The 27,186-nt window shown below is 48.7% G+C and overlaps 1 protein-coding gene and 1 long non-coding RNA gene across 2 annotated transcripts in view; one reads left to right on the top strand and one right to left on the bottom strand.

The window, feature by feature from the left end:
• The window catches only part of LOC135901074 (uncharacterized), a 264,555-nt gene extending 241,874 nt beyond the window's left edge, over positions 1-22,681 (top strand). The window contains exons 3-4 of the long non-coding RNA XR_010564014.1: positions 7,957-8,066; positions 22,504-22,681. This is a non-coding gene — a long non-coding RNA (uncharacterized lncRNA). The remainder of the gene's footprint in view (positions 1-7,956; positions 8,067-22,503) is intronic.
• LOC135901071 (UPAR/Ly6 domain-containing protein crok-like) overlaps positions 17,794-27,186 on the bottom strand; it is a 29,509-nt gene continuing 20,116 nt past the window's right edge. The window contains exons 2-3 of the mRNA XM_065430746.1: positions 25,470-25,628; positions 17,794-21,892 (exon numbers count right to left, since the gene is read on the bottom strand). Of these exons, the coding sequence (XP_065286818.1) occupies positions 21,654-21,892; positions 25,470-25,628 (398 nt within the window). The 3' untranslated portion in view covers positions 17,794-21,653. The remainder of the gene's footprint in view (positions 21,893-25,469; positions 25,629-27,186) is intronic.

Below are 27,186 nucleotides of genomic sequence, written 5' to 3'. Positions count from 1 at the left end.
CCAAGTTTGAGAGGCCGAAGTTCACGCCCATGAGAGCAAAGGGGGACACACGTAGTGCGGACGCGAGTGAAAGCAGTCCGACCGAACGTAAGGAGACGGCGGCAGCCGAAGCCGAACGCAGAAAGCGGTTCGAGGCGAGGCAAGCGCGCGTTTGTTATACGTGTCAGAAGCCGGGTCATTTTTCGGCGCAGTGTCCGGAAACAAAAACAAAAGTAGTGTTTTTGTCATTATGCAGCACTGACGAAAACATGAAGCTTCTCGAGCCTTACATGCGAGACCTCCTCGTGAACGGGAAAGAGTGCCGAGTGCTTCGCGATTCCGCAGCTACAATGGATGTAGTTCACCCCTCTTACGTAGAACCCGATATGTTCACGGGTGAGTGCGCATGGATCAAACAAGCCGTGGAAGCTCATAGCGTGTGTCTGCCCGTAGCAAAAGTGCTCATTGAAGGTCCTTTCGGAGCACTTGAGACGGAGGCGGCAGTGTCATCTATGCTGCCCCCCCAGTACCCGTACCTTTTTTCGAACAGGTCCGATCACCTCCTGCGCGAGAAGGGGCTTTTGTTTGGTGAGGCTAGCGTTCAGGCCTTAACCAGATCGAAGGTTCGGGAGCTCGCTGCAAAGGCGGTAGTTGCGGGGCCGACGTTGTCGAACGATGAGAAAGGGTCAGAGGCGCAGCAAGCTGATATTCAGAGCACGCCCGAACTGAATAAAATTGAGCCTGTAACGTTGAAGGCACCAGATACTGGAGAGGAAATGCCCGACAAGGGAAAGTTAGAAGAGCTATCTGAAGATTTGCTCATCGCGCCTACGTCAGACGGACTTAATAGGTTGCTAAAAGTCAGCCGGTCGGCTTTGATAGCCGAGCAAAAGAAGGATGGCAGCCTAGAAAACATACGCTGCATTGTCAAGGAAGGTATCGCCAAGAAAAATGCTCGCTTTGTGGAAAGAGGTGGGGTCCTGTACCGGAAGTATGTAGACCGCAGGGGAGTGGAGTTCGATCAGCTGATCGTGCCTCAGTGCTATCGTCAGGATCTGTTGCGCTTGTCGCATGGGGGTTCGTGGTCCGGACACCTAGGAGTTAAGAAAACTAAGGACCGTCTCTTGCAAGAGTACTATTGGCCAGGGTGTTTTCGGGACGCAGACCACTTTGTGAAGACATGCGACACCTGTCAGCGCGTGGGCAAACCAGGGGACAAATCGAGGGCGCCGTTGAAGTTGGTACCTATCATTACGGAGCCTTTTAGACGGCTCGTTATTGATACAGTGGGACCTCTGCCGGTAACAGCCACGGGGTACAGACACATTTTGACTGTGATCTGCCCAGCGACAAAGTTCCCTGAAGCAGTGCCGCTTAAAGAACTCAGCTCAGTTGAGATAGTCAATGCACTACTGTCCATATTTGCGCGAGTTGGTTTTCCTGCGGAAATCCAATCAGATCAGGGCACAGTGTTTACTAGCGCTTTGACGACAGCCTTTCTCGAAAGGTGCAGGGTAAAGCTGCTACACAGCTCAGTGCACCACCCCCAGTCGAATTCCGTTGAGAAGCTCCTCTCCGTCATGAAGCGCGTGTGGAGAGCATTGTGGTTTGAACAACAAACTGACTGGGAGCTGTTTCTGCCTGGGGTGATGTTTGCATTGAGGAGCGCGCCGCATGCGGCTACGGGGTGTTCGCCAGCTGAGCTCGTGTACGGTCGCTCGCTGCGATCTCCGCTTCGCATGCTTCGAAACGGATCACTGCCCTCTCCAATGGCTGCAGACTATCTCTTCCACAAATGGCCACCTCCTGCACTGGAGCCTCGCTTTGCAACAACATTCCTTTGAGGTGCGTTACAAAAAGGGGAGTCTCAACGGTAACGCCGATGGCTTAAGTCGAAGCCCCTAACGTGGGAATCAGCCTCAAAATTGTTTGTTATTGATGTTTTTCTTCCTGAGGCAGGATTTTTAACATATTGCTTTTGTGTAGTGTTTCAAAGTGATGATGTGCTTTCTAGTGCAATTTTCCGATTTGTGGAAGCGTTCTGAGTGCTGCTAGACTACTGTAAGGAACTAGGCAGTAGTATTAAAGGGGAAAGAGCCTGGCATGGCTTAGTGAGGGTTGTGCCGTGCTTGCTGACTGAGCGGCTGAGTTTCGGCGCAGTTCTAACGCTTGCTGGAAAAGAGAACAAAAATGGCAACTCTCCTGAAGTCACTTTGCAGTGTCCTGTGTGAACCTGAACGTGAGAACGAGGCCTTCTCGGTGCGCTGCGCTCAAGAAACGCCGAGGGACGACCGACTTCGGTTATGAGCATCATCGAGCGACATCCCTCCGGACAGCGGATGCAGTCCCCTGACCATCGGGATCTCCTTCCCCCGGCGGGGCGGTCTGTTACGTTTCGCCTATGACGCGCGCTGTAGCCGGCGCGGTTTTAACCGAAGGCGGGGCTTCGTTCAAAGTGGCGGACATTTTGGCCCGTTCGGAGCGGCCGCGACTCATCCCCGCCGAGCGCGTCCCGGCATGTTCAGTGCCACGTGTCTTTGTGTGTGCGTGTGTGTGTGTGTGCCCACGCTTGTCAAAGCGCGGCAGCCGGGGAGAGGAGCTCCCCCAGTGTGAAGCGAGGAGGTCTGACCGGCGCCGGCCCGGCTGATGCGTCACCTCCTTGTCTCTACATGTCTCTTAGTCCGTCCGTAGCTCGCTGTCACGTGGTGTCATCTCGTGACCTTCCTTCTTGCCCGCGACGCCAAGAGTATAAGAGCAGCTGCCCCCGGACGCCAGGAGAGAGGCTCCGATTTCTTCTGTTGAGTAACGTGCTCTCCCGTCTCTCCACTTCGGTCGACCTGACCGCCCGCTCTTTGCGATGCTAGAATAAACAAGTTGTTCTGTTAGCAGTCGCCTCATGCTTTGCTGGGACCTTCGGATGCTTCCAGTGTGCCCCAGGCCGCCAGGCCAACGCTACCCTTGGGGCTTGCGACCCAGTTGCAATAACGGGCGTCAGCACTGAGGTTCCAACAGCTGGTGGCCGCGCTGAGATTCCAACAGCCGGTGCCATCGGTGCGGTTCAAATACCACCCACTCTTCGACGTCGGCGCCATCGGTCCCGCAGAAAGTTCCAGGATCCTTGGGTTGCACAACCACAACCGAAGATGACAGCGATGTAGCTGACGACGGTGACGTTGGAGGCGGCAACGAAGTTGATCCCGCGTGCTCACCGTCATGCATGGTGCGGACGGTGATGCGACGTCCACTGCGGAGCTCCGTTTCCAGCCATGGTACCCCGCACCTCCACTAATATGTTACGAGGATGTTGCGAGTATAGAAAGACTATATTTACAATATATATACAGGATGAGTCAGAATAGTTAAGATGGCTGACCACCAACAACACGCAGCAGCCAGCGTCTCCGATCCCTTCTTCGCCCTCTCTCTTCTTTCATCCTTCCGTAACAATATTTCTCGAAGGGCGTAAAAAGCACAGAGTTGTGTTATGGAGTTGGCGTTACTTGTAGTAACTGTACTGCATATGAAACGTTTCTAATTTCAACAAGTTCAGCTCGCGTTGGGCTGGCATCCGAACTATGTTGTAATTCATTTGGCATTTTCACTTGAGTGCATTTATGTGCATTGAGTTTTGTCGGCAATAAAGACAAAATAAAAATGTGATGAATGTTGGGTATGTCCTTGAAGTATGTGTTCATGCACGAGTATAAGGTTCTCAAAAGGAGTTTCAAGTATATTATTGTCGTAATAAGGTGAAGACCTATGCACATTTTTTTTTACTTTTGACTTTCATATTGATCCCAACGAATCTAACTGAGAGGCAGATTGCGTCCAGCTGCTTAAAAAAAGAACCAATTTCGTTGAATCGGAAATACCAATAAATGTTTTTATTTATTTATTTGCTTATTTATTTATTTATTTAATATTTTATTTATTTATTTATTATTTTTACTTGGAAGGTCCTGGAGACCACATATTCTATTAAACTCTTTGCTCGCAACAAGGATTTACACCGATGCTGCTTGGACTGCTGACGCCCGGGAGGCCACCCTGACAGTGGTCACCCCCAATGATCGAGTCGTAACGATTCAGGACCCTAGGCCTATACAAACCTCGAGCCCCATGGCCTTGTGTTTAGGACGCTCGGCTGGAATGGATCAGGGAGGTAGAGGCATCAGCCTGCTGCTGGCGGTTGGCGGGGATTGGTTCGTGTTCCGTTGCGTTCGAACGCACCAGCACCCAACTGGAGTTCAACTGTCCGATGCCGTGCGGATGGCGACACTCGCTATACGCAGTAAAGCGCCACGCTCCCTCTGGACAGAAGATCGGGACCTCCCGATACTGCTCGACAACACGGAGACCATCATGCAGCAATGGGGACCCAAGGCCGCTCCATCGCCGATTTTGGTCGATGGAAATGTGTATATTGAAGGGCATTATACGGGCAATTAGTGCCTCGAAATCGCTAACTTCAAGAAATACACTTCCTTCGTGTCCGTGTTGACTGAGTTCCGGGACACGTGGGCAGCATCGGAAATATGGCGGCCCACGTACTTGCAAGGTCTCTGCAGACCACCACTAAACGACGTAGACCAGCCGGCCTCGCAGCACAGAAGAAGCAGATAGGAAGACTGTACAGGACACGATCCCGCGCAACGAGCACCCCCTCCCGAACTCCCGAAAGGCCTTCCCTAGGGGTGCGCAAGTACACTTATCCACAAGGCTGGCACCAGATATGCCCTGACCAAGGACGTGCTGCGAGAGTGGCACTACTATGTCAGGGAAAACACGGGGAAGGCGCAAGGGGTGTGGCCGAGCGAAACTACGACGACACAAAATAGGGTACATGATACTCATGCCAATCTCTCTACCCCTGTACATACTGTAACGACGCCGCCACCAGACATGACATCAAACCACGGACTCCTGAACCGGGGGAGCAGGGGTAAGGCATGCTCAAGTCATCCCCCTCCCCCTGGAGTTTTCCTTTACTGAGCTCAGCTCTCCACCCCCCCCCCCCCCCCGCCATCCGCCATTTCCTGTCTTTCATCCCCGCTCCACCTTGCCTGTCATGGCCCCACCTACTCCTTGTTGCCGGCATGTCGAATAAACAAAAAGTTGGTCATCAATTCATCGCTCCCCATGTATCTCGTATTATCTATACCTTTGCTCTGATGATGCCGGTGGGCCAAATGGGCAAAAAGCGGTGTTTGGTCTACCCTCAGACATGTCGGGGACATAATTTGGCAAGGACCCCACATGCGGAGCTGTCCAACGTGAAGCCCAATTTTTCAGTGAGTAGCACGTGTCGGTTGTTTAAACGTTTCTTCATACAACTATCTTCTCGCTGTGTCCCGCTGTCGAGAACACGTGCGACAGGGTTGCAGGGCTATAGCGTTAAACTGAGACGCAAACAAGTAACGCGCCGAGTATTGTGCAATCAGCGCACCGCACCCAACTCAACGAAGAACACTTGAGTATAATACTAGGCCCGCATCTGGCAAGTACCGCCGACAACGCGTGCAAGTAAGAAGAGCAGGCGTGTAAAACGAAAGTATCTATTTGCTCGGCGCAGTATGTAACACCACGGTGCAGCGTCGATACCACCATCTACCTGATCAAACCTTCACCGCAATGAGCAACCTCAATTACTGTTATGAAATGTGATGTCGCGGCAATTATCTTCTTTCTTTTATTTTATTCGCACGCTTTCGTGATTGCGAGCGCACACTATACATAGATGCGCACCCTCTGTACCCTCTGCACGAATATATCAGCAGTTTGACGGGCGTATTCGTCGCACGCCTAAAGTGCCTAAAGGTCAAGCGGTTAAGATAAGCCGGCGAAAAGAGTCTTCGCGCAAAAGGATAGAATAGTATGGCATACATGTTGCGTAAACGCTCATGAAGACTACGATCTTTTGTTAACCAATCATCTTAACATCATTTGCTGGTAGCAACAAGCCGTGTAAAGTCCTGCCAGGCTTTCTAGCGTCTAGCTTGTATCAATCCGCGCTGCTCTGCGTCAGTTGCGTGCTCCACACACCAAAAGGCTTTTGTGCAAGAACCAAAAGTCCACAAGGTATTACATCTCACACCTGTACGTGTTTCTTACACTTCTTGAGCGCACGTGTAAATTTTAGTGTTTTATTTACTTGCTCATTCGTGCACAATGTCGAGAGAAGAAAATGCCGCACGAAAACGATTATCAAAAACCACGGCGAGCGGGAGGGGGTGCTCTTCGTAGACGCCGCGCGGTACCCCCGAAACCGGGACGACAATGGTGGTGTCGGCGCTGACAAAGGTAGCTCTCTCTTCGCAATGGCGGTCGTATGCACGAAGGGAAAGAATGTGACTGTGGGCTCCGTAAGGACCAGATCGTCGGAGGCAGCGGAAGAAACGGCAATCGCATTGGCTGTAATCAACGGTCGGCAACAATACAGAACAATAATCAGTGACTCCAAGACGGCTATTAGGAACTTCACAAAGGGCTGGGTCACCACCGAGGTGACGGAAATCCTAAACCGAAGAGCAGAAGACATTAAGAACGGCAAAATTACACCCAAATACCTCAAATTGATCCCGGCACATATAGGAGAAGTTACCATGAATACCCCTCCCAACCTCAACGAGAAGGCCCACCGAGCCGCGCGAAAACTAACCCACCGCGGCACGGACAGTGACGGCCTAACCAACACGCTCTAGAGAACTTGGCCCAACACCCCGCAACCCCCGGGGAAGGGGGAAGGACTGCGGCGGAGGCGATGGAGAAGACGGAGGAGGCGACGATGACGAAGAAGCTATAAAAGACGACAGGGACAGACTGGTCACGTACCACGACATACTGACACACTACATGAAACAAAGAGAAGCATACCCACAACCCCACAAACAACTAGACAGATCTCAAGAAACAGATTGGAGAAGGTTGCAAACCAGAACGTTCCGAAACCAAGTACACTTAAACAGAATAAATTCAAGACAATAGACGCGAGCTGCAAGCTCTGCAAACACGAACACGCAGACATGGCACACATCTTATGGAAGTGCACACAGATCAGATCAGTATATGTGGAGGACAAGATAGAACCGGACTTTCTCGGGGAGCGATGGCTAAGCGCCCTGACTAGCTCGGAACTACACGACCAATTATGGGCTATCCAGCGGGCCCGGGCAGCGGTGGAAAGGCTATGCCTCACCGCACATAATGCCCGGGTGGCCTGAGCCCGGGCTGGCAACCTCGCAGGTCCTTTTCCCATTAAAGTTTTTTCAGTCCGTCCAGATACTTCTGCATCTTATATTGAGTGTCCCGCTTTTAGTGCGCAGAGCATGTCGCTAGTAAGAGACTACCATCTCCTTATCCTGCGGTGTACGACACTCGACGAATGTTTGTACCCCAGTGGTTGTGCGTCTAAACGTGATCAGCCTTATCGCGCTCTACTTACTTTTATAGAGTTAACTAACTTAAGTTCACGTTTGTAGCGTCGAAACTATTTTATTGAACATTCCGTAGTAGCGTGACCTTCAGGGATCGGCCCTACTGTGTGTGATCTGTACTGTGCTCTACTTTATTTTTTAGATTTGTCCTAATGCTTTTCCTTTCCTCTTTCTTCCCCTCCTTCCTATCTTCAATTTCTGTGTTGCTGTCACCTCCCTTCTGAAGAGTAGGCAGGCGTTGTGCGCCTTCCGGTGGCAGTTGCCAGCCTGCTCCTCGCTTTCCCTTTCCTGTTAATTGCATATATGTGTTCAAAACAAATAATAATAATAATAATAATAATAATAATAATAATAATAATAATAATAATAATAATAATAATAATAATAATGATTCGTGTTAGCGGTAGGTACCTATCTTGAGTCTCCGTCTAAGTAACGCAGCCGTATTACACAAGAGACGTGCTCTGGTGGTATGGTTTGCCGAATAAAACTGCTTTTTAAATAGCAGCCAATAGAAACAACTTAAATCTTGTGATATTCGCAGGAGTCATGCCGGAACTTGGACCGCCATAGATATCGCCGATGGACAACGACTACGGCCTGATTGCATCAAGTCTTCCCAGTCATCACCATCGTCTACAGACCGTTCCCCAGGTAAATTGTTTCGAATGCTGAAGCTAAATGCGTGCCCCACAAGTTTAAAAAGAGGGTAGACTCTCAGTATACGCATAGAGTCATTGCAAATCTTCCGATATGACCACACAGCCAAAGTAATATTTTCTTATCTAAACGCCTGCGACGTCGGGCCAGTTGAGCAAACTGTAAGATGAGTAAACTTCAGTGAGATAGGCAGCACGCACTTGCTTGGTGGCGGGAGTTCACCGTGGAGCAAACCGAGTGGACAACTAATGCTATCTTCGGCTGGTCGTTCCTGAGCGCTCTGACGAGCGGCGTTGTCTCGTTGTCTTCGGCTGGTTGAAAGAGGGTGCGCGCCCTGCGTTCGGCTGGTTCTTCTCGATTGCTCTCCTCTATCTTACCCGCCGTGGTTGCTCAGTGGCTATGGTGTTGGGCTGCTGAGCACGAGGTCGCGGGATCGAATCCCGGCCATGGCGGCCGCATTTCGATGGGGGCGAAATGCGAAAACACCCGTGTACTTGGATTTAGGTGCACGTTAAAGATCCCCAGGTGGTCGAAACTTCCGGAGTCCTCCACTACGGCGTGCCTCATAATCAGAAAGTGGTTTTGGCACGTAAAACCCCATAATTTTTTTTTCTCCTCTATCTTGGAGCGCTCTGAGGCGCTCCGAGCCCTGTCGTCGGAGCAGTCATCGAGATTGAAACGTCATCGCAGCGCCGCGTCGCTGCTGTTGGCGACGGCCCACCGTAACCTTGGCAAACTAGGCCACTGCATGCTGGCGTTTCGACGAACGTTCGTCCCGCCGGCACGTCCGCCGGTTTTTCCGGCAGCGCCGGGAGCTTTAGATAGGCGAAACATCGGACGTTGGCAGTAGTCACGTGGTTTCGCATCAGCAATTTTCTCCTCCGAGAGCGAGTCGCACGTTCGGCTTGCGCGCTTGTCCGTTACCTTTGAGCTCGGGAAACGGCCGGTCTACCCGACTCTGCTTCGGGGCATACAGGCGACCAGTCGAAGATACCATTAGTTTCATCCGGCCTTCGCTCGCTTCCTTCCGAAAGCTACACATTCCCAAGAAACAAGAGTAACAGGTTTCTTGGAAATGTGTAGCTTTCGGAAGGAAGCGAGCGAAACAAGAGTAACAGGTGGAGGAAGAAGTTTGGTTCGACACAGTCGCACTGCTGTCTTGCTCCCTAGTGTTTTTGCATTTTTTCGACGTTTTGTCAAATAGATTTGTCGAAGACGTCGGACGACTCGCCAAGATACCTTCCCTACCGGAGGCCGGGGGGGCCTTCGCCTCCCGTCACTTCGATAGGAGCCTGCAGAAGAGTCCGATCTGGTAGCGGCGAGAGCTCCGTCATGACTACGCCTGACCTGACACCGGGCCAGAGGTCACCGACTGACCCTGAGAGCAACCGTGACTGTAAGCGATATAAGGCTACAGAAACGGACGAGTCTACGCTTATTGATGATTGTGACATAGCTGACATCACATATCTGGACGATGAAGGCTTCAGGCTTGTGCGTCACCGCAAGAAGAGGACCGTCGGAATCCCAGTGATTATTACCTCTGCCACAGAAGGAGCCGACCTGAAAAAAGGAAATCCCATTGTTCAGTCTACGGAAATTGAAAAGCTTCTTGGCGCATCGCCAGTTAGGAGCCGATTTACTGCTCAGGGAACCCTGCTTCTATATGTACAGACAGATGAGCATGTGAATTCCCTTCTCAGCTGCAAGTCAATCTCAGGGACTGCAATCTCAGCACGAGTGCCCAGTTGATACCTGCAAAACACATGCATTATTAGAGGAGTACCGAAGTGGTACACTGACGAGGAACTGTTGGTATACTTAAAGCCACAAGGTGTTTACCATGCAAGGAGAGTCACGCGACGCGTTCAAATTTCCGAATCCTATTGGGAGTCCAGGTGAACCAGCTCCGTGGTTCTTACGTTCGCTCCAAATACAGACCGTCCAGAGAAGATCAACTTGGGCTTCACAAGACACGAGACCATTGACTACGTTGAGACACCACCTCGGTGCTTCAAGTGTCAGCGCTATGGACATGTGGCCAAGTACTGCCGTGGTGAGCAGCGGTGTAAGGGATGTGGAGGACCGCATTATTTCAAAACACGCGCGTGCTGCGAGAACTTTCTATGTGCAAACTGTAGTGGTGGTCATCCAGATAGTTATAGCAAGTGCCCTACGCTGGCAGTGGCAATAAAGCGAAAGAAAACGTTTATCTTGGGGCCAACAGGAAAGGATGAGAAAAATACAACGAAGAAAAAGACGGAGAGTCGCAGAGGGTCAGACGAAATCAAATGGAGGCTAAAGAGTGAAACTGATTTTCCAAGCCTGAAGCCTTGTCCAGGAATCCAGGACACAGTGGTGCCATCGCACAGCGGATCGGCTAAAGCAGTCAAATCAATGAACAGAGGCCCCGTAGACGAGAAGACTGCTGAACAACCGGAACAGCAAAGTTATGTGTCTGCACTGCAGCGACCCGAATCGCGTTGCGATGGGAAAAATCAACAGGAGGACTGTCAGCAGGTGCTACGTGCTCTCTTCAAGGCCTTGCGATCACACATAGAGGAGATTCCGGCGAGCTCGATGAAGGACATGCTCGAAATAGTCCTGGCTCTCGAGTCAGTGATTCTAAGCTCTGCCTCTTCTTAAAGCACCTAGCAATATGGATGCGGTCAGGACACAATGTTCACTATCTCGTTCACAGGTGCCACTTATTATGCAATGGAGCTGCGCGGGTCTTGCGTGCCATTTACCTGAACTGTCGCTTTTCTTACGCAACATGCCTGTGCCAATATTGGCTCTGTCCGAGGCTGGTCTTCCAAGTTCCAGATCAATTGCTGGTTATGTCGCACATGGAAACCAAAGTATTCCGACGTCTCCGAACGGAAGCGCCATGCTATATGTCAGACGTGAAATACCACATTACGTTCTACCAGTTCAAGACCTTTGCAGCAGTGATTTGGAAGTCACTGCTGTACAAGTGCGGCTGGGAAACCGAAGCCTCAGCCTGGCCTCTGTATATGTGAGCTCTCGCCTGAAGGTCTCGATGGGAGAAATTATAAGAGACCTCTGCAGCCGCTGCCCAGCTCTGAGGATTATATTTGGGGACTTTAACGCGCACCACACTCTCTGGGACGACAAGGCGATTGATGCACGTGGAAAGCAAATTGTTAGTTCTTTAAACACCGAGGGAGCTGTGCGTGGCAAATGACAAACAGCCAACGTTTTTTCGACCACCGGCCTCTTACAGTGTCATTGACTTGACGTTACATTCAACGGACATCCTCGCATCGTCAACGACTAGCAAAGATAGAATGGGCAGTGATCATTTTCCTGTCTTCGTTAACATTGCTGGATATAGAACCAACGGCCGAAGATCCTGTCCTGTGACGCATTGGGATACGTACAGGGACGGCCTAAGCGAATCACCTGGACCTGTTCGCGGATATGCTACGTAGCAAGAGATTGGCTACCGCTGAGCTGAAGCTACTCGACCACTTCCCCGCTCCGGATCTAAAGCTCAAAAATCGATGCGCTGCCCGTAGAAGAGCGGAACGGAGGCTGATGAGGACGAAGGGCGACCCACCAATGTAGACTATATATAACAGGATTAACGCAGTGATTCGACGTTATACAAGGAAACTAAGAAGAGATCATTGGGCATCATTTTGTGCAAGCCTATCGGCCTTCACACCAGTTCCAAGGACATGGTGGGTCGTTTATAACCTTGCTGGAAACTTTCGACCAAACAAGCCATTTGAAGCCCTATCATTGAAGTTAGGCAAGACGCTCGCTTGTCTTACGAATGCCTTTGCTGAAATATACTCTTATGGCAGGTCCGCCGGCACAACCAACCCGCCTCCGCCGCTATCGTCGTCTCTAATGGATGCTCCTTTCACACTAAGAGAGTTGGAACTAGCTATGAGCAGCCTCCGACGTCGCTGTGCGGTGGGGCCTGACCTTATCAGCAATCAGATGCTGACTAACCTACCGATTGAAAGACGACGTGATTTGCTGGAATTTTTTAACCAAGTGTGGGCCAGTGGGGATATCCCACATTTATGGAAGGTAGCATGGGTGGTATCGGTTCTGAAGCCTGGAAAGAATCCTGCAGCTCTGGACTCATACAAACCGGTATCGCTGACCTCCTGTGCAGCGAAGCTAAAGGAGTAGATGGCGTGCACAAGACTCACTTGTTATGTCGAGCAGGGTCGAAAACTACCATCGTGCATGACTGGGTTTCGGCAGCGTCCAAGCGCTCAAGACAATGTGTTGGACCTGCTAAGCCACATAGAACATTACAGTGCGGATGGCCTGTCGACACTTGCTGTTTTCATGGATGTTTCTAAGGCTTACGACTACGTGTCTGAAAGAGCCATCATCAGCCAGTTACACGTTATAGGCGTCATGGGTCATCTCTTGCACTTCATACATACGTTCCTCAATGATCGTCGCATCAGAGTTCGTCTTGACGACACTTTGAGCGATGAAATACGTATATTTCGCGGCGTGCCACAGGGGAGTGTTTAATCTCCCTTATTATTTAACATTGCCATGAGTAGCCTCCCAAGAGTACTAAACCATCGAACACCAGTGAAGATATCTATATATGCCGATCTGCAGAAGCCAAGTCATTAGTCCTGGAACACCTGAACACGACTTACCCGAATCACCTACAAGTATACACAGATGGCTCTGTCAAGACAGACGAAGACCGCTGCGCAGCTGCATTCTATAATCCCTCTCTAAGATATACGTGGTCTGGCCGTCTGGACTGTATTGCCTCGTCGACAGTTGTGGATAGCTTCTGCTCTGCGCAAACTAAAGACTTCGCCTCCGCAGCGCCGTGGTTTTAAAGCGCACCCGCGGTAGAGAAACGGAAGGAGATATAAGCGTGCGTGGTCACGATACGCACACGACAAACTGCCTTAAAATATTTCGAGACTTGAGAGAAAGTTTCGTGAACAACCGATAACAGGGCAATCAGCGCTCGAATACGACGAGAGAAATTACTGAGACGTGGAAAATCCCCTTGAACTAAGTATGGTTTGCGAGACAAATGCTTGGAATTATTGAACTTTTTTAAAAGATGGAGGGAATATGCGCTCACCGAGAGGACAGCGTCCGCACAAGACCACACCAGGCACCAGGCACCAAACACCAGACCACACCACACACACACACACACACACACACACATATATATATATATATATATATATATATATATATATATATATATATATATATATATATATATATATATATATATGACCTTACCGCCCCCGACTTTCGTCATGTTACCTTCGCCGCCAATGGAACGGCCACGCGAGCCGGTTCCTTGCGGCCGACCATCTTTCGTTTTTAAACGAATAGCGTTCTTTGGCTTTATCGCCTTTTTTGGGGGTTATCGACAGTGGTCGGACTTGGCGCCCACACAAAAAGGGCACGTGCTCTCGCAAAACGATGCTGCGGGGCGCGTTCGTTGCCGAACGCCAGCTCATGGAGACGCACTTGCCGTCCCTGCGAGAGCGTTTGAAGGTTCCGGTTTAGATAAGGGTTTACATGCTGTGGCGAGAGCGCTCGGGAAGGACAGCCCTCCTCTTTCTCTCGCCGTTCTCTCCCCCCTGTTGCGGCTGCAGTCGAGAAGGATGGCTGCCGCCTTCTACGCTGGCGCTCGCGCCGCTGGAGACCGCACACACATATGACAAATCGACTTATATGTACAGCACCCTATACTACCGCTACAGGCGCGCTGATTAACGGCTCTGTGCTCGGCGGAATTGCGCAATGAAGCAACAAGCGCTACCTAAGTATTCTCACTGCAACATGTACACGCTTTCGAGCGCATCATTCCTCTAGCACGTTCGGATAAAAAGGCGCGAGTTCACGATGCACGCAAGTGTGTACCTAGCGTCTGAAAAGGTCTATAAAGTGAATAGCTTTCTAGAAGCATTCTGCTATTCACTTACATTGATATCATCGTCGAAGGTTTCTGCACATTATTATTATTATTATTATTATTATTATTATTATTATTATTATTATTATTATTATTATTAATTGGCTACTTTAGGTACTTTGAGTCTACCTAGCCCGATCCAGCCGGTGACCCAAGTTGTCTACTATAGCTTGGGCCACTAGGGTTGTGTTTGTAGTCGTGATGCACGTCAAAAATGTCACGGCATGAACGACATGCATGACGCGCTCGTGATGTCGTCTTGGTCGTTATTTTGAATGGATATATATATGACGATCCGCATGACTTGACATTCGGGCCACCAGGCTTGGGCTCGTGGTCGTAATGCCGTCGTGGTCGTTTCTATAACTGGATGTATATCAGGATATGCATGGCATGACATGAATTACACCCGGTGACGCTTTGCGGAACCTTTCCGGAACCCCAAACGATGCTGGACAGCCAGCTACCAGCAAAATGTTTCGCACAACACTGATTCTCACAGCGCGTGGGATCCGCATAGTTTTGATGCGATTATCATTATTTGGAAACTTCACGCACTTCTAGAGTTCTGCGTCTCTAACCGTTTTCCCGCCAACTTGGGTCTCTCGGCAGTCCATGGTCTAATGCAGGGGTTCCCAAACTTTCTGGCCTTGGAAGAGCCCCACCTACCTTATCAGAGTGCCGCCGAAGACCCCGCCGCCCATATTTGGCAACCGGTTAAATGCGCACAATGCGAGCCGGAGAGAATATCGTCCCGATATTTTTCGTCAGTTCGTGCCATAACTATGGCCAGAAAGAACGCTTATGTAATGTTAACGTACTCCAGTTTCAGTGTATAGTCATGCGCCTGACAGATACCGTTCACTGAGGAGCTATAGTGGGACACATATATATGTCTCGGGTTGACTGGAAGGTAATTAGCGCCAATAAATAAGTAAGATAAGCATTTATACACGATCGCTCAGTAAGCGCTCTCTCCGCGCAGAATAGATGCCTCTTGCAGCAGAATCCTCGTTCGCAGGGCACAGGGGACGAAGCCATGGCATCCGAAATCTAGCGACGCCCGTATACTGCCAATGTCAGAACTGCAGTCGTCCACTCGCCAGTGTAGCTACTATGCAGATTAGAAGATTACACACACACAGCGGAAAGAAAACAAGTCTCATGAACGGCGTCTTCTTCTTCTTCTTCTAACACTCTAAGAAAACATTATTCACTCACCGCAAGAGGGTTTCCTGCCAAGATGTACATGCTCTCTATAGAGAGGAGGCTGCAGCATATCATTATAGGAAACATTTCAACGCAGTGCTGTACCACGCGCGCTAGTTGAGTTTCTGGAAGAATAAAAAAAAACTATTAAATTTAATAAGATTACGGCGCCTTTGGTGTTTTAAGACGTTGTGTTTGTGTATTTAATTGTTTTCTTCTGGAATCACACATCCGCGTTTCCTTGCGTTTTCGTGTTGGTGTGGCTCTATTGGTGTTTGGAATGTGGCACTCGTCAGGCAAACAACCTGCCGTGGAAAATTTCTATTTCGGTTTCTTTCGTACGTGAACTAAGCAACGGAGCATATATATATATATATATATATATATATATATATATACTTTTAACCTTAAAGCTTGTTTTAAAGCGCGTCGTTTTGTGGCAAAATATGTCAGAGAGGAGAACAAGCGTCGCTTTAAACACAGCTAACAACAACAACAAGACAGAAAAGAAAAACAAAAAGAAAGTGATGGTGTTTCTGGACCGGCAAGAACGCGGCGGCGAACTTCGCGCTTCAAGCAGAAACGTCATGAGTGCGTTTGGGCGCGTTCCACTCTTCTTCGCGTCAGGCGCGGTGACCTCAGCTTCGATCGAGGGCGCTTCGAACGCGAGGGCATTCTTGATGAAGAAGGCTAAATAGTCATGGCCCAGGCATTGGAGCCACTAATTAAACGTGTATTACCTCTCTCTTTCTAGCGCAAGCTGAGCCGCCTGAATTATGCCACAGTTCTGCAGGTTGCACTCAGTGCGTCCTCTCTCTATTCCCCTTTTCCTTACCCCCAGTGCAGGGCAACGAACCGGACGCTCGTTTGTTTGACCTCCCTGCATTTCCTTTCCTTTATCTTCCCCACAATACGTTTCTTTATGCGGAAAAGCCTCTACAAATAACTTGTGTGCAGGTGCCTTTTAAATGGTAGTACGTACTATACATACTATATATACAAGCCTCTTTATAAAATCGATGAAGCATTTCCTGCAGATGCGAAAGTTAATCTCAGTTCAAGCAATATTCAAAAGTAGCTTTAGGCAGCAAGAAACTTACTGTCTCTTACATGCGTCACCACGCGATTCCTCTTTTAGCTTGTTTGTTTGTTTCATTTCCTTAGTGTTAGTATGATCGTGACTGATGCGTGTGGTAAGCTTGCATTGGTAATATCCCCCCCCCCTCCTATCGTTTTTTTTTCTTTTGCGGGGATGGCGTTGGTTTGTTAAATGATTATAGGGATAGCCAGCTCTGAGGTATAGCTTATATTGCAGTATGTTTGCCGTCAGTAAAGAACGAACACGTGCCGGATGACTGCTCCGTGCGTTTGTAACGGAGCTACGTTTAGAACTGTAGGCGAAATAATAGACACGGAAATCCACAGTGGTCTTGAAAGTGTTTATTTGTCGCCACGGCTTGAGCATCGTGCGGGGCCACACGAGTGGCAATGAATGACTTTTTTTCTTTCTTTCTTATGGAACACAGAGAGACGTCTCCGGATGATACGTAGGAAGCTCCGGTGCAAAGTACAGACCCACGAGGACCACCAAATTATAATCTTGCGTGCGTTGCCGGGAACTGAAATTGACAGCATATATACTCGAAACACGCGCATTTGAGAGTTTTAGCTTAGCGTTTTTGTTTACAGTTCGCTCCGCTCAGATCCGTGTATCCTAGCAATTTGCGCACAGCCGACCAGACAATACGCCAGTGCACGTACGCTCATTATCGCCGGCAGCGGAAGGCAAAAGTCTACCTTCGCCACTCAGCCGAGCCGTTTGCGAGTGTTGTTGTTGTTGTAGCGCGACTGTGCGTTTACTCGTGTTCTTCATCGTTTTTGTAGCCAGATTGACCGCACGTCGCCCGCGCCTCTGCGAGATGCGCTTATTAAAAACGCCAAATATCTCCGCAGTGCCTGCCTCTGCGGTTCAAACGGGAGCGGAACGTACCGTAAGCCGACGGTCAGCTATAACTTTCTATCATTACAACGCTTCCTCTTGCGCACAAATTCAAAGAAGTGTGATGATGGAGGAGGGAGGAAGAAGATTGCTTAAAGTGTTAAAAAAGAAGAAGAACAAGATAATGAAGCCATTGGAATAGCTTGCAGTACAAGACAAAGACAATGGGAGCTGCACATTATCGACTTGCGGACTGAACTTCGCGTGGGCGAGGCAACAAAGTAATGGTTACAGGTCGGGGAAACTATGTGATCGCGCAGCTATACAAGAACGTAAAGCACATTGTTAAAGAAACAACGTATTCTACCGTACTTGTGACGGGGCCACCGCACAGCCCCTGAAACACACAGAGGATCTTTCTAAGACGACACAGAATACACTTGTTCAGCCGGTTTCAACAGTAGTGATTAAAAAAACAAAGCGATAGTTGTGTGCAGGGCAAGCGCGGCCGGTAAGCACAAATTACAAAAGAAAGCTAAAGGCGAATATTACACCAGATCGGTCTGGTACAATACCTACTTGGTAGTCTCTAGCCGCTTGTTTTGGGGGGGGGAGGGGGGAGGGAATGAAGAATTACTAGCGGAGCAATTCGCAAGGCCGAATTCATAAAGTTTGGCTCATAGTCAAAGAGCGGCATTACTGACGACGTCGTACAACGCCACATATTTCGTGGCATTTCGTCGGGTGCGAGTCCACTTACTGCAGGAAAGGCGGAACAGTCGTGTTAAAGCTTCCGTTTGCGTTGCAACGTAATTCTTTTTTAAACAACAGGTCACTGACCAGCCTCGGCTGGTTGTTGATCGTAATCTGTGACGCCACAGCAAGCCATCGCGAGAACGCGAAGGTGGCGTCGACACAAAGCCCCCCTCACTTTTACGTCATCTTCTATAGCGCACACCCCTTCCAACCCGAATGCCTTTTTTTCTCAATAAACGTGGTCTATTCGCCATTTCAGAAATGCAGCGAAAGCGCCTATAATACAGCCTAACTTAATTTTTTTTCTGTATATGTATAATCCTATAAATCTGAGCGTAACTGAAAGGCATTACTCCAACATGCGATAAATATAACCAGAGTTTTGCAAATCGGCCACCTTCCTGTCAGCTATGCGAGGCTCTGGCACTTTCTTGTATTGTACTTCAATATAGGAAAGTAAATATAGAAGGAGAGAGAGACAGCCGATGAAGTGTCTCTTCCTTGGTTTTCTTTCTCAACATCAGCACCGAGCCAAAGTGGTTGCACCCCACGTGATCATGCAACGAACTCGCGTCGCTGCACCCGCATACGAGGTACAAAAATATGGAGGATATAAGAGGGCAAAAATGGGATAAAATTCCCGCAGCGTACGACCCTTCATTCACTCTACGCATTCACATGGTGAATAGGAAACATGTTTGCATATGGAGGCCATGAATATTCATATATTTCGTTTGTACACACACACACAAAAAAAAGATCCGTCTAAAAATGCACTGGTTAATCGCACGAGCATTCACACGACCCTTTCGCGATCCACGTATACGCACACTCCATTCTCAGTAAAACACGGTAACTAAAGAAGTACAGCATGAGAAGAAGTGATCTGGTTACCTCGGTGATTTGTGGCACTTGGATTATTCAGGGGTGTTACAGTATGGACGGAATGTTCACCCGCACAAGCCGGTTGTGTAAGGTAGTAGACAACGAGTTAACAAAATGATCGCGCTTCAACATGAAAGTCGCGCGACTCTGGTCCCTGCCCGAGTTCCACGCTGCTCTGCGCGTTACTTTTCGGGCTCCGTTTGTGCAGCGCACCGCTTTGTACGAAGTATGCCACTGCAGGCAGCTCACAACTTCCGCACGGAGTTCATCAGGATTGTGAACGCTGAGCGGAAACATATGCGCAGTCTCGAGAGACGGTAACGTGAGCTGAACGTTGTTCATTCGATATCACGAACGTCATCTTCTATTTAATGATTGCGGCTGTCTTGTGAAAAAAAAAAAGGATACGTATAATATATCCAAGACAGCGCTCAGACGCCAGCGGCTTACATAAAATATTTTCGCGGGTACAGGTATATAGTGCGCCAAAAAGAAGAGAAAAAGTAATAAATAATAAAATAGGGTGTGACATTCAGAGTTTCTCAAAGACACGCATTTTCTCCATCTTTCCGGCAAGCCACAACCTGACCTTATTGCACGTTTAGCTCTTTTCCGAGAAGATACAAGAAAACCGTACCTTTAAAGAATGTGTTATGCAGTACATCGAGTAGTCGGAATGCATAAGATTGGGGTTCTAGACATTGTAACTTGGAGTAAAAAATTGTCCCATTGTCGTCCGTGTCGTTTCTTCATAAACGTTACTGGCGCCGAATTCGCCATGCCGTGCGTGTCCTCACCAGGTCGATAAGTCGCGTACAAAGAGAGAAAGACGGAGGGATAAAAAAAATACTGACTTTTTAGCGCATTTTACGACTCAGCTCATTAGCAAGTTCACCCGTTCACCTTCGGGTTTTCTTGAATCGAATGACTTTGGCGAAGGTTGCTCGTTCACGTTTAGTAAATACGAAACAAAACCTCATTGCAGTTCAATGGTGCTGGTACCACACGACTTACAGCGACGGCAAGCCATAGATTCGATCATGGAAGGCAGTTTATACCGGTATGCCGCCACGCACGAGATTCTTGTGAGACACCTGTAGACGCGACAACCTCGCGCACTGAAAAAGAGCGAACGTTATATGCCTGAGGCTCAGTGGTGTCGAAGAGAAACGATGATGGTTATCCGCTGCGAACAATGTCACTGCAGTTGGCTTAAAGGCGATCACAATTACTTAAGGCACTGCAAGGTTTCCTGTGTATAGTGCAGGCAGATCAAGTGAGTTGCGAGATTGACGCAAAGGATCACCTCTGTGCGTCTATCAAGGATAACGACGCCGTACGGTAACGCACCGGAAATATGAATGCAAGTGCTTGTATAGTCGCGCCCAACGGCGTGCGACGTGTAGCGGCAGAAACCTGCGGTACTATATTTAATTCAGCGTTCTGCGCTCTGCTGAAGAACACAGAACAAACGGTGACACGACAATAACTTCTCCCTCCCCACTCCTTCTGCAAGTAAAGCAGCTTGCAATACTAAGTCTACGACGAATTTAATTCGTGTGGGACTCCTGTCCCACATGAAACCAAATGCTGGCTTCATGTGGTTACTACTAAAATATGGAGCCCCTCGGTTCCTCTGATTCTTTTACTAATATTTTTTTTTGTTCACAGTACCCTCGCAAACTGTTTTTTATATAGACCAGATTGTTTTATTTCAGCTAGATCCCCTCTAAGCCTCCTCGTTTTAGCTGCTCCGTCGTGGAGCACATGTTGTATGCAGAGCAACTGCAGCCCACAGCTTGTCCGGGAACTCATCGCATGGGGTAAATACATTTGTACGCCCGGTAAGACCAAACTGCAACCTCTATAGGCTTTTTTCTTTTTAATCCGTCATCCTTAACGTACTTTGGTCGACAGGTTTTACCTATTGACCTAAAGGGCAAGCCACTACCTCTGCCTATATGTTGTGGTCATTCCAGAACACGGCTATACTGGCCGACCGCCGTGCTATCCTTCTCAAAAGTACCGACGTTTCCGGTACTGTGACCTCCCGAAAGAGCTAGCTGCAATGGAAAACGTTGCTGCAGGGTGGAACCCCTTCCTGCTCCATACTTCTTTAACCTGATAATGCATTTCTGGTTAACATCCCTGCCTTCTCTTTTTATTTCCTCCTCCTCCTCCTCCTTTAATCTGCTAATGATCAGTGGACGGCGTTGTTACATATCGACCACCTTGGCTCCCACAGGAGTCTGTCGTTTTTGGCGTCCGACTCTTTAGCGTCGTAACCAAGTGCCCCGTGGTATGCGCGCTAACGTTCGCACGAGCTAAGTACACGATCGGCGGGGTACGCTGCTGTTGCCTGCGCACTCTTGCCAGGGATTCTCCCACAAGCAAGTTGGACGGGCATTTCACAACCAGCCTGAACTAGACTCGCCTTCAGCAGGATCCTGCTGAGTGGTGAGGCGTGCGTCCGAAAGGTGACTCGAGTCACCTTCCGGGCCCAGGCTTTACCACTCTTGTGTCCCAATCGCAGCAAACACTATCGCCACAGTACAGAGTAAGCTCCGTGCGCAAGAAGCGAACAGCAAACAGCGATGTCTTCTTTTTGCTGACCAGCCGACAACTCGATGTCAGGACCTCGCATCCGGAGCAGGTGGAACGGCGACAAAAAGTGACCACCAGGCGGCGTTGCTGTCAGCTTTAGCTCCACTAGTACCACCAGCGTCAGCATGGCAAAATGTCCCAGAAGGTGCACGCACGTGTGAGCCTTAGGCAGACCACAAGTCCGAGTAGCCCACGCGCATAGTGGCATAGCGTACGCCGAGCGCAGTGGTCAATTGCGGAGGGCGCCCAACACCACCCCAGTGGCCGCAGCTGCTCCGAGCGCCAAGAGTAAAAGCGGTCCGCTCTGTTGCGAGGCTGTGTTGCAGCCGTCCTTGCTTTTGCAGGTGCAGGTCTCCACGAATACGTCGTAGGTGCCAGTCCGCATGAGGCAATAGTTCTCGTCGTAGGTGCCTTCGCCGGGCTCGCCCAGGAAGGCGCAGCTCCGGATGAACCGCCAATTGCCGTTCACTGCGCACCAAGCAGACATGACCGTCAAGAAACAAGCATCGCACCTGCCGGGCAATAAGTATACCATGAATGACTTGCCGTGGCGCTCAGGCGGGTTCCTGAGGCTGGCACAGCAACACTGAATTAAACGTGAGTATACTGCGCTTTAGCTGCGACAGACTGCGGTGACTACTATCATGCCAACCTGTGAACTTAGTATTCGTAATAATCCCGCGGACACGACACCGGGAAGGAATGGGGATATCACTCATTTTGCTTTAAAGCTTGCCCTGAGCACACGACTTTTGTGGGATACATATATGTGCACTTTGAGGTCCAATATTAACGATGATTTACGTTCAGACGCAGCACACAAGCATCAGCAAACCTGGAACAGCGGAGACTGACAAGCAATGCATTGTCTTTAGAGTGTACAGCGACTTTGCTTTTGCCATTGTTCACAGGCACTCTCATGCAGTACATATTATTCGGCGTACGTTTCGTTTTAATAATGGAGCTCAAGTTTCCTAAGATAAACGTCAGGATTGTTTAATGAGTGACGAAGTATGACAAAATTAAAATATTTCTAGTTTAATAACGCGCAAGCGCTACGACTTGGCTGTTTCGTACAGGTTATGCGACGACGCTTCTGCCTCGCCGCGGCGTGCTCAATTACAGCGTTCCCGAGGTCGTCTGCTAATTTGGAATCCGGCACATGCTGCTCACTATCATCATCGTCACCATCACCACCATCATCACGGTACTCGTAAGCATTCAACATTTTTTCATTGCCTGCTGGAGGCAAACAATAAGTTTGTTAGTACTCTTCAGCGAAGGATTTCGGTGGCCGGTGGCTCTTTGAAAGCGCATTTGGTGCCGAAACTTCAATTTTCTCCGTCATTATCTGTCCAAATACGAGTACACCGGGCTGATTTACTGTGCCTTTAATTATTAGTTTTTTTAATTGTTCGTACCTTGTACTTATTTATATTTTGTTCAGACAAGCATGCGTTCTTCAAACTGTGCATGCAGGCTCGAGACCAAAGACTCTGCTTCGCGCTATCCATCTGAGTCGTGGATACTGTCGACGTCAGGCAGTAAGCACGCGTCTTTTTTTCTTTTTCTCTCTTTATTTCTTTTTTCTTTCTTTCTTTTTTCTTTTTAATCACCGGACCGGGACAAATTTTGCAACTGCGAAGCTTTATTTCTCCGAAACCTATATGGGTTTCGTTTGGGCTTCGTGCACCAATGTCGGGTGGGTGACACCTTTTCAATTTGTTAATTTAAGAAAATATGCGCGCCATTGTACAAGGCTGAATCGCGAATACATTTAATTCGGAGCTGAGGCGGTGGCTGCGTGCGGAGTCACCTACATGCAGCCTATTACAGCGTATACGTTACAAGAGTTCTAAGGGTAAACTGTATACCCGGAATACTGATCAGCTATCCAAATGCAATTTTTTAAAAGTTCGGTAGCATGTTACACTCCTGTCACACGTGAAGCCTGCTGCCCACTGGGTAATGCACAAAGTTATACGATCGGAGGACTGAGACATCTTGCAAGACATAATGAGCCGCAGTGTGAAGTAGACGTGTGGCAAGCTGTTGTCTGCGAGCTCCGGCCTCATCTCTACGTTGCCCGCTCGCATCGTCGCGTTGCTGCTTTCGCAGTTCGGCTTCTTCGGCTCGTTTTCGCCTGCGGCATCGCGAGCTCGCGTAGCGGGGACAGACTGGCGCCAAGCACGTTTCTCTACGATTTTACGTTGCATGCTCTCAGCGGAGGAAAGCAGCACTCGCGGTTGAACGCCTGACTCCACTCCCGCCGCTTCGCACGTAGCACCTCGTTCCTCCCTGAGCGAGCTTTCTCGGACGTAGCGTATACTTCCGAGGGGAGTATGCAATGCTTTATTGATGATTCGGATGCTTGTTTTGAGCTTGTTTTTCATTGAAACGTATGCTGTTTTGGGTGTTGTATAGGTGGTTTCAATGAATGTACGAGACATTGCATTTCTGCTTGCTTAAGGGGGTATATGAGCCATTGCTGCTGATGATAATTTCTGTACCATTCGACTAGACGCCGCCTTAATGGGGTATGAGCCGTTGCAACGAGCCACTTGACGCTCTCATCTTATTACGCGTCGCAACTTGCGCAGACATGCAAATATGTGCAAAGCTTGAAATTGCGTGGAGTATATAAGCTTTCAGTTGGATGTCCAGCGCTTCCGACCTAATCCATCATGCTCCATTACGCTATCTGGCTACGAATACATCAGATCTTCAACGTGCACAGCGAAGTGGTCATTTATATCGGCACGGAACTCGCATACGTTCCGCATGCGGTGCAGCTCCATGACGAATACCACGACTCTCAAGCCTAGAAAGCGACACGAGAACTGCTGGAATTCCCGAAGTCTAGAGACGTCAGTGGCCAACTGTGGGCGACGATGCGCACCTCCGGATGAAGCGACAGCCTCGCTGTCCTCCCTCACTCATCTCGTTTCATCCCTTTAAGAGAAAGCTCAAGGGCTCCTATCTAAACGCATGGGAACGGTGAAATCGTTTCTCTCGGCGACCACTGCACCGAATTTCATCAAGTTTGTTACAGTTAAAAAAGAAAACAAGTTTAAATCAAGCGACTGTAGAAAACAGATTTTTTATTTGGGACGGCAAATCTTTATAAAAATTGTTCGAAACCGCAACATTTAGAAGGAAAAAAAAAGAATGAAACGGAACTACGAAGTTTACAAATCTCTAGCTCAGCAATGAAAAACGATATCACAATTCTCTAAACTGCACCTAATAATACGTCTAAAGCAGACACAATTGATGTATACACTTCTCCGAAATATACCGCTGATACGTGAATAAGATTTTTGCGTAAAGCCTGCTAAGCATTGTAACAAATACACGTAAGTTGTATATTCATATACAAAATTTGTCCGCTTTGCATGCTTTAACGGATGCGGCTTACAGAACTGCGATGTCTGTTTTTGGTGCAAAGCACGGATTCATAAACTTCGCACTTCCTATTTTCGTCAAATCGGCGGCCGCATTTCGACGGGGGCGAAATGCGAAAACACCCGTGTACTTAGATTTAGGTGCACGTTAAAGAACCCCAGGCGGTCGAAATTTTCGGAGTCCTCCACTACGGCGTGCCTCATAATCAGAAAATGGTTTGGGCACGTAAAACCCCATAATTTAAAATTTTTCTTCAAACACATCGATATTTCGTAAATTTTTTGAAAAAAGAAAGATCCAGGCCCTAAATCGAAATCATGCTTCCTACAGTCACTAGAGTTTAATGTTATTTTTTCGAATGCGACAAATTTCATTCAAATCGGTCCAGGGGTTGTCTCACAAACGCATTGCCGCGTTTTACAACTATATGAATGGGGAAATAGGGAGTTGGCCCCGAGCTAGGAGCTTCCTCTTAACCCCCATTTCCCCACTGCAGGGCAGGAAAACCGACTCGCGTCTGGTTGACCTCTCCGCCTTTCCTTTCTCGCCTCTCTCTCTCGTCTCTTGTGCCCTGGCGCTAATCCACTATGCACACCATACTTCGCAGTTAAGCAGCTTATAAAAAGGGCACTTGTAATACCTTTCTGTCGAATCTTGCGGCACATGGAGGCCTTGAGTTTCGGGTAGCTCTGCAAAGACCGGGCAGCGCACTCGCCGATTGGAAGCGACCTGTTATCGAACGGGTCGGCGCACCGTGGATCGAAGTGAGAGTTGCACTCCCAGCACTTGATCGTCCCGCCTGCGAACGTACAAAAATAAAGAAAAGTAAGTTTGTGCTTGTCAATTCGGAAACAGAGAAAACAACGGCACACTTACGACTCAGTTGTACGCCAGAAGTATGCGGGCTACAATGTTATTTTTTTTTTCAGCATATTCTTCCCAAGGTACTTTCAATTGAGCGACCTATAGCTGGTATTTGAAAGCAATAACCATACTCTGTGTCTGTTTTACCTTTTGGCAAAACATGAAAGAACGTATGTAGGCGGAATGACCACCTACTTCCGACTAATATATATTCATCTATATACTGAACCAAGGCAAACATATGTTTTTCTTTCTTACTTGCTCTTCTTGTGTCATCATTTTATACCAGACGTCTTAAAAGTCGTCTCTCGTAGACAACGCAATTCCACGCTTTTGCATGCATTAGACGGACAGGTGGACTTAAAACTGCGCGATGAAACACAGTTGCTCATTTAGAAAATCAACAAGAAATGACCAACATGCTTTTCAATATGCAAATACATATCACTGTCTTTAAGCGCGATCTGTTTACACTAAGATTTCGTCGCCTTCTTAATTTCTTATTTTCTTTATTTTCAGGGGAAGGGTGAGTGAACTGTAAGTTGCAGCCACATATATTTTTACGCACAATCAGGCTAAAAAAAGTTATGCAGCAGGAAATGGCCTAATGTGTACTGTAAACTACCTATCAACGCATCTTCATAAAACCTCCTTGATAACGTGTACGCGCTCCACGCATACCTAGAGAATATCCTGGTGATCTCTTCATATATAAGCGCTGGGAAGCAGAGGCGAGAATGCTCAGCTATGTAATGCGCGCTGTTGCGCCGGCCTTGAAGGCTCGTTGCCCAACACCCGTCGCAAAATGCAGTTCACGTGGTAGCCTGCTACCAGTGGATTCCAGATCGAGTGCACCCACCGTGGTGGCTTAGCGGCTATGGTGTTGCGCTGCTAAGCACGAGGTCGCGGGATCGAATCCCGGCCGCGGCGCCCGCATTTCGATGAGGGCAAAATGCAAAAAAAAAAAGACCGCCCGTGTCCCGTACGTTGGAGGCACGTTAAAGATGCCCAGCTGGACGAGATTAATCCGGAGTCCCGCACTACGTCGTGCCTCATAGTCAAATAGTGGTTTTGGCACGTAAGACCCCGGAATTCATTCGTTCGTATTAACATTTACTGCGCGCAAAAGACGAATAAAAAAATGAAAGTAGATAAAAGGAGACGAGCAAACGCGGGTAAAGGGCACTGCCTACATAGAACGCTGCGCATGCAAAATCTAGGCATTTCGTAACGATATTTTTCTTTGGTTTTTCATCTTATTTACCCTTCGTAACTGGCTCGCTCGAAGCTGAGCCCGCGCTTTCACCGAGATCAGCTACTCGGTGGGACCGATATGAGGAATACGCGGGATCGGAGGCACAGTGCGGCGTGCGCAGAGATATATATAAAGGGTGCCAAATTATCTTGCTGCGCCATGTGGACTTGTCTGTTTAAAATGGCCAAACCTGGTGAGGGGCCCTTTAATGCAAAAGCCTGTCTTCTTTTTACCAAAG

Source organism: Dermacentor albipictus, chromosome 1 (assembly GCF_038994185.2).
Source record: "Dermacentor albipictus isolate Rhodes 1998 colony chromosome 1, USDA_Dalb.pri_finalv2, whole genome shotgun sequence".
Lineage (NCBI taxonomy): Eukaryota > Metazoa > Arthropoda > Arachnida > Ixodida > Ixodidae > Dermacentor > Dermacentor albipictus.
This window is presented reverse-complemented; position numbering and strand designations above follow the sequence as displayed.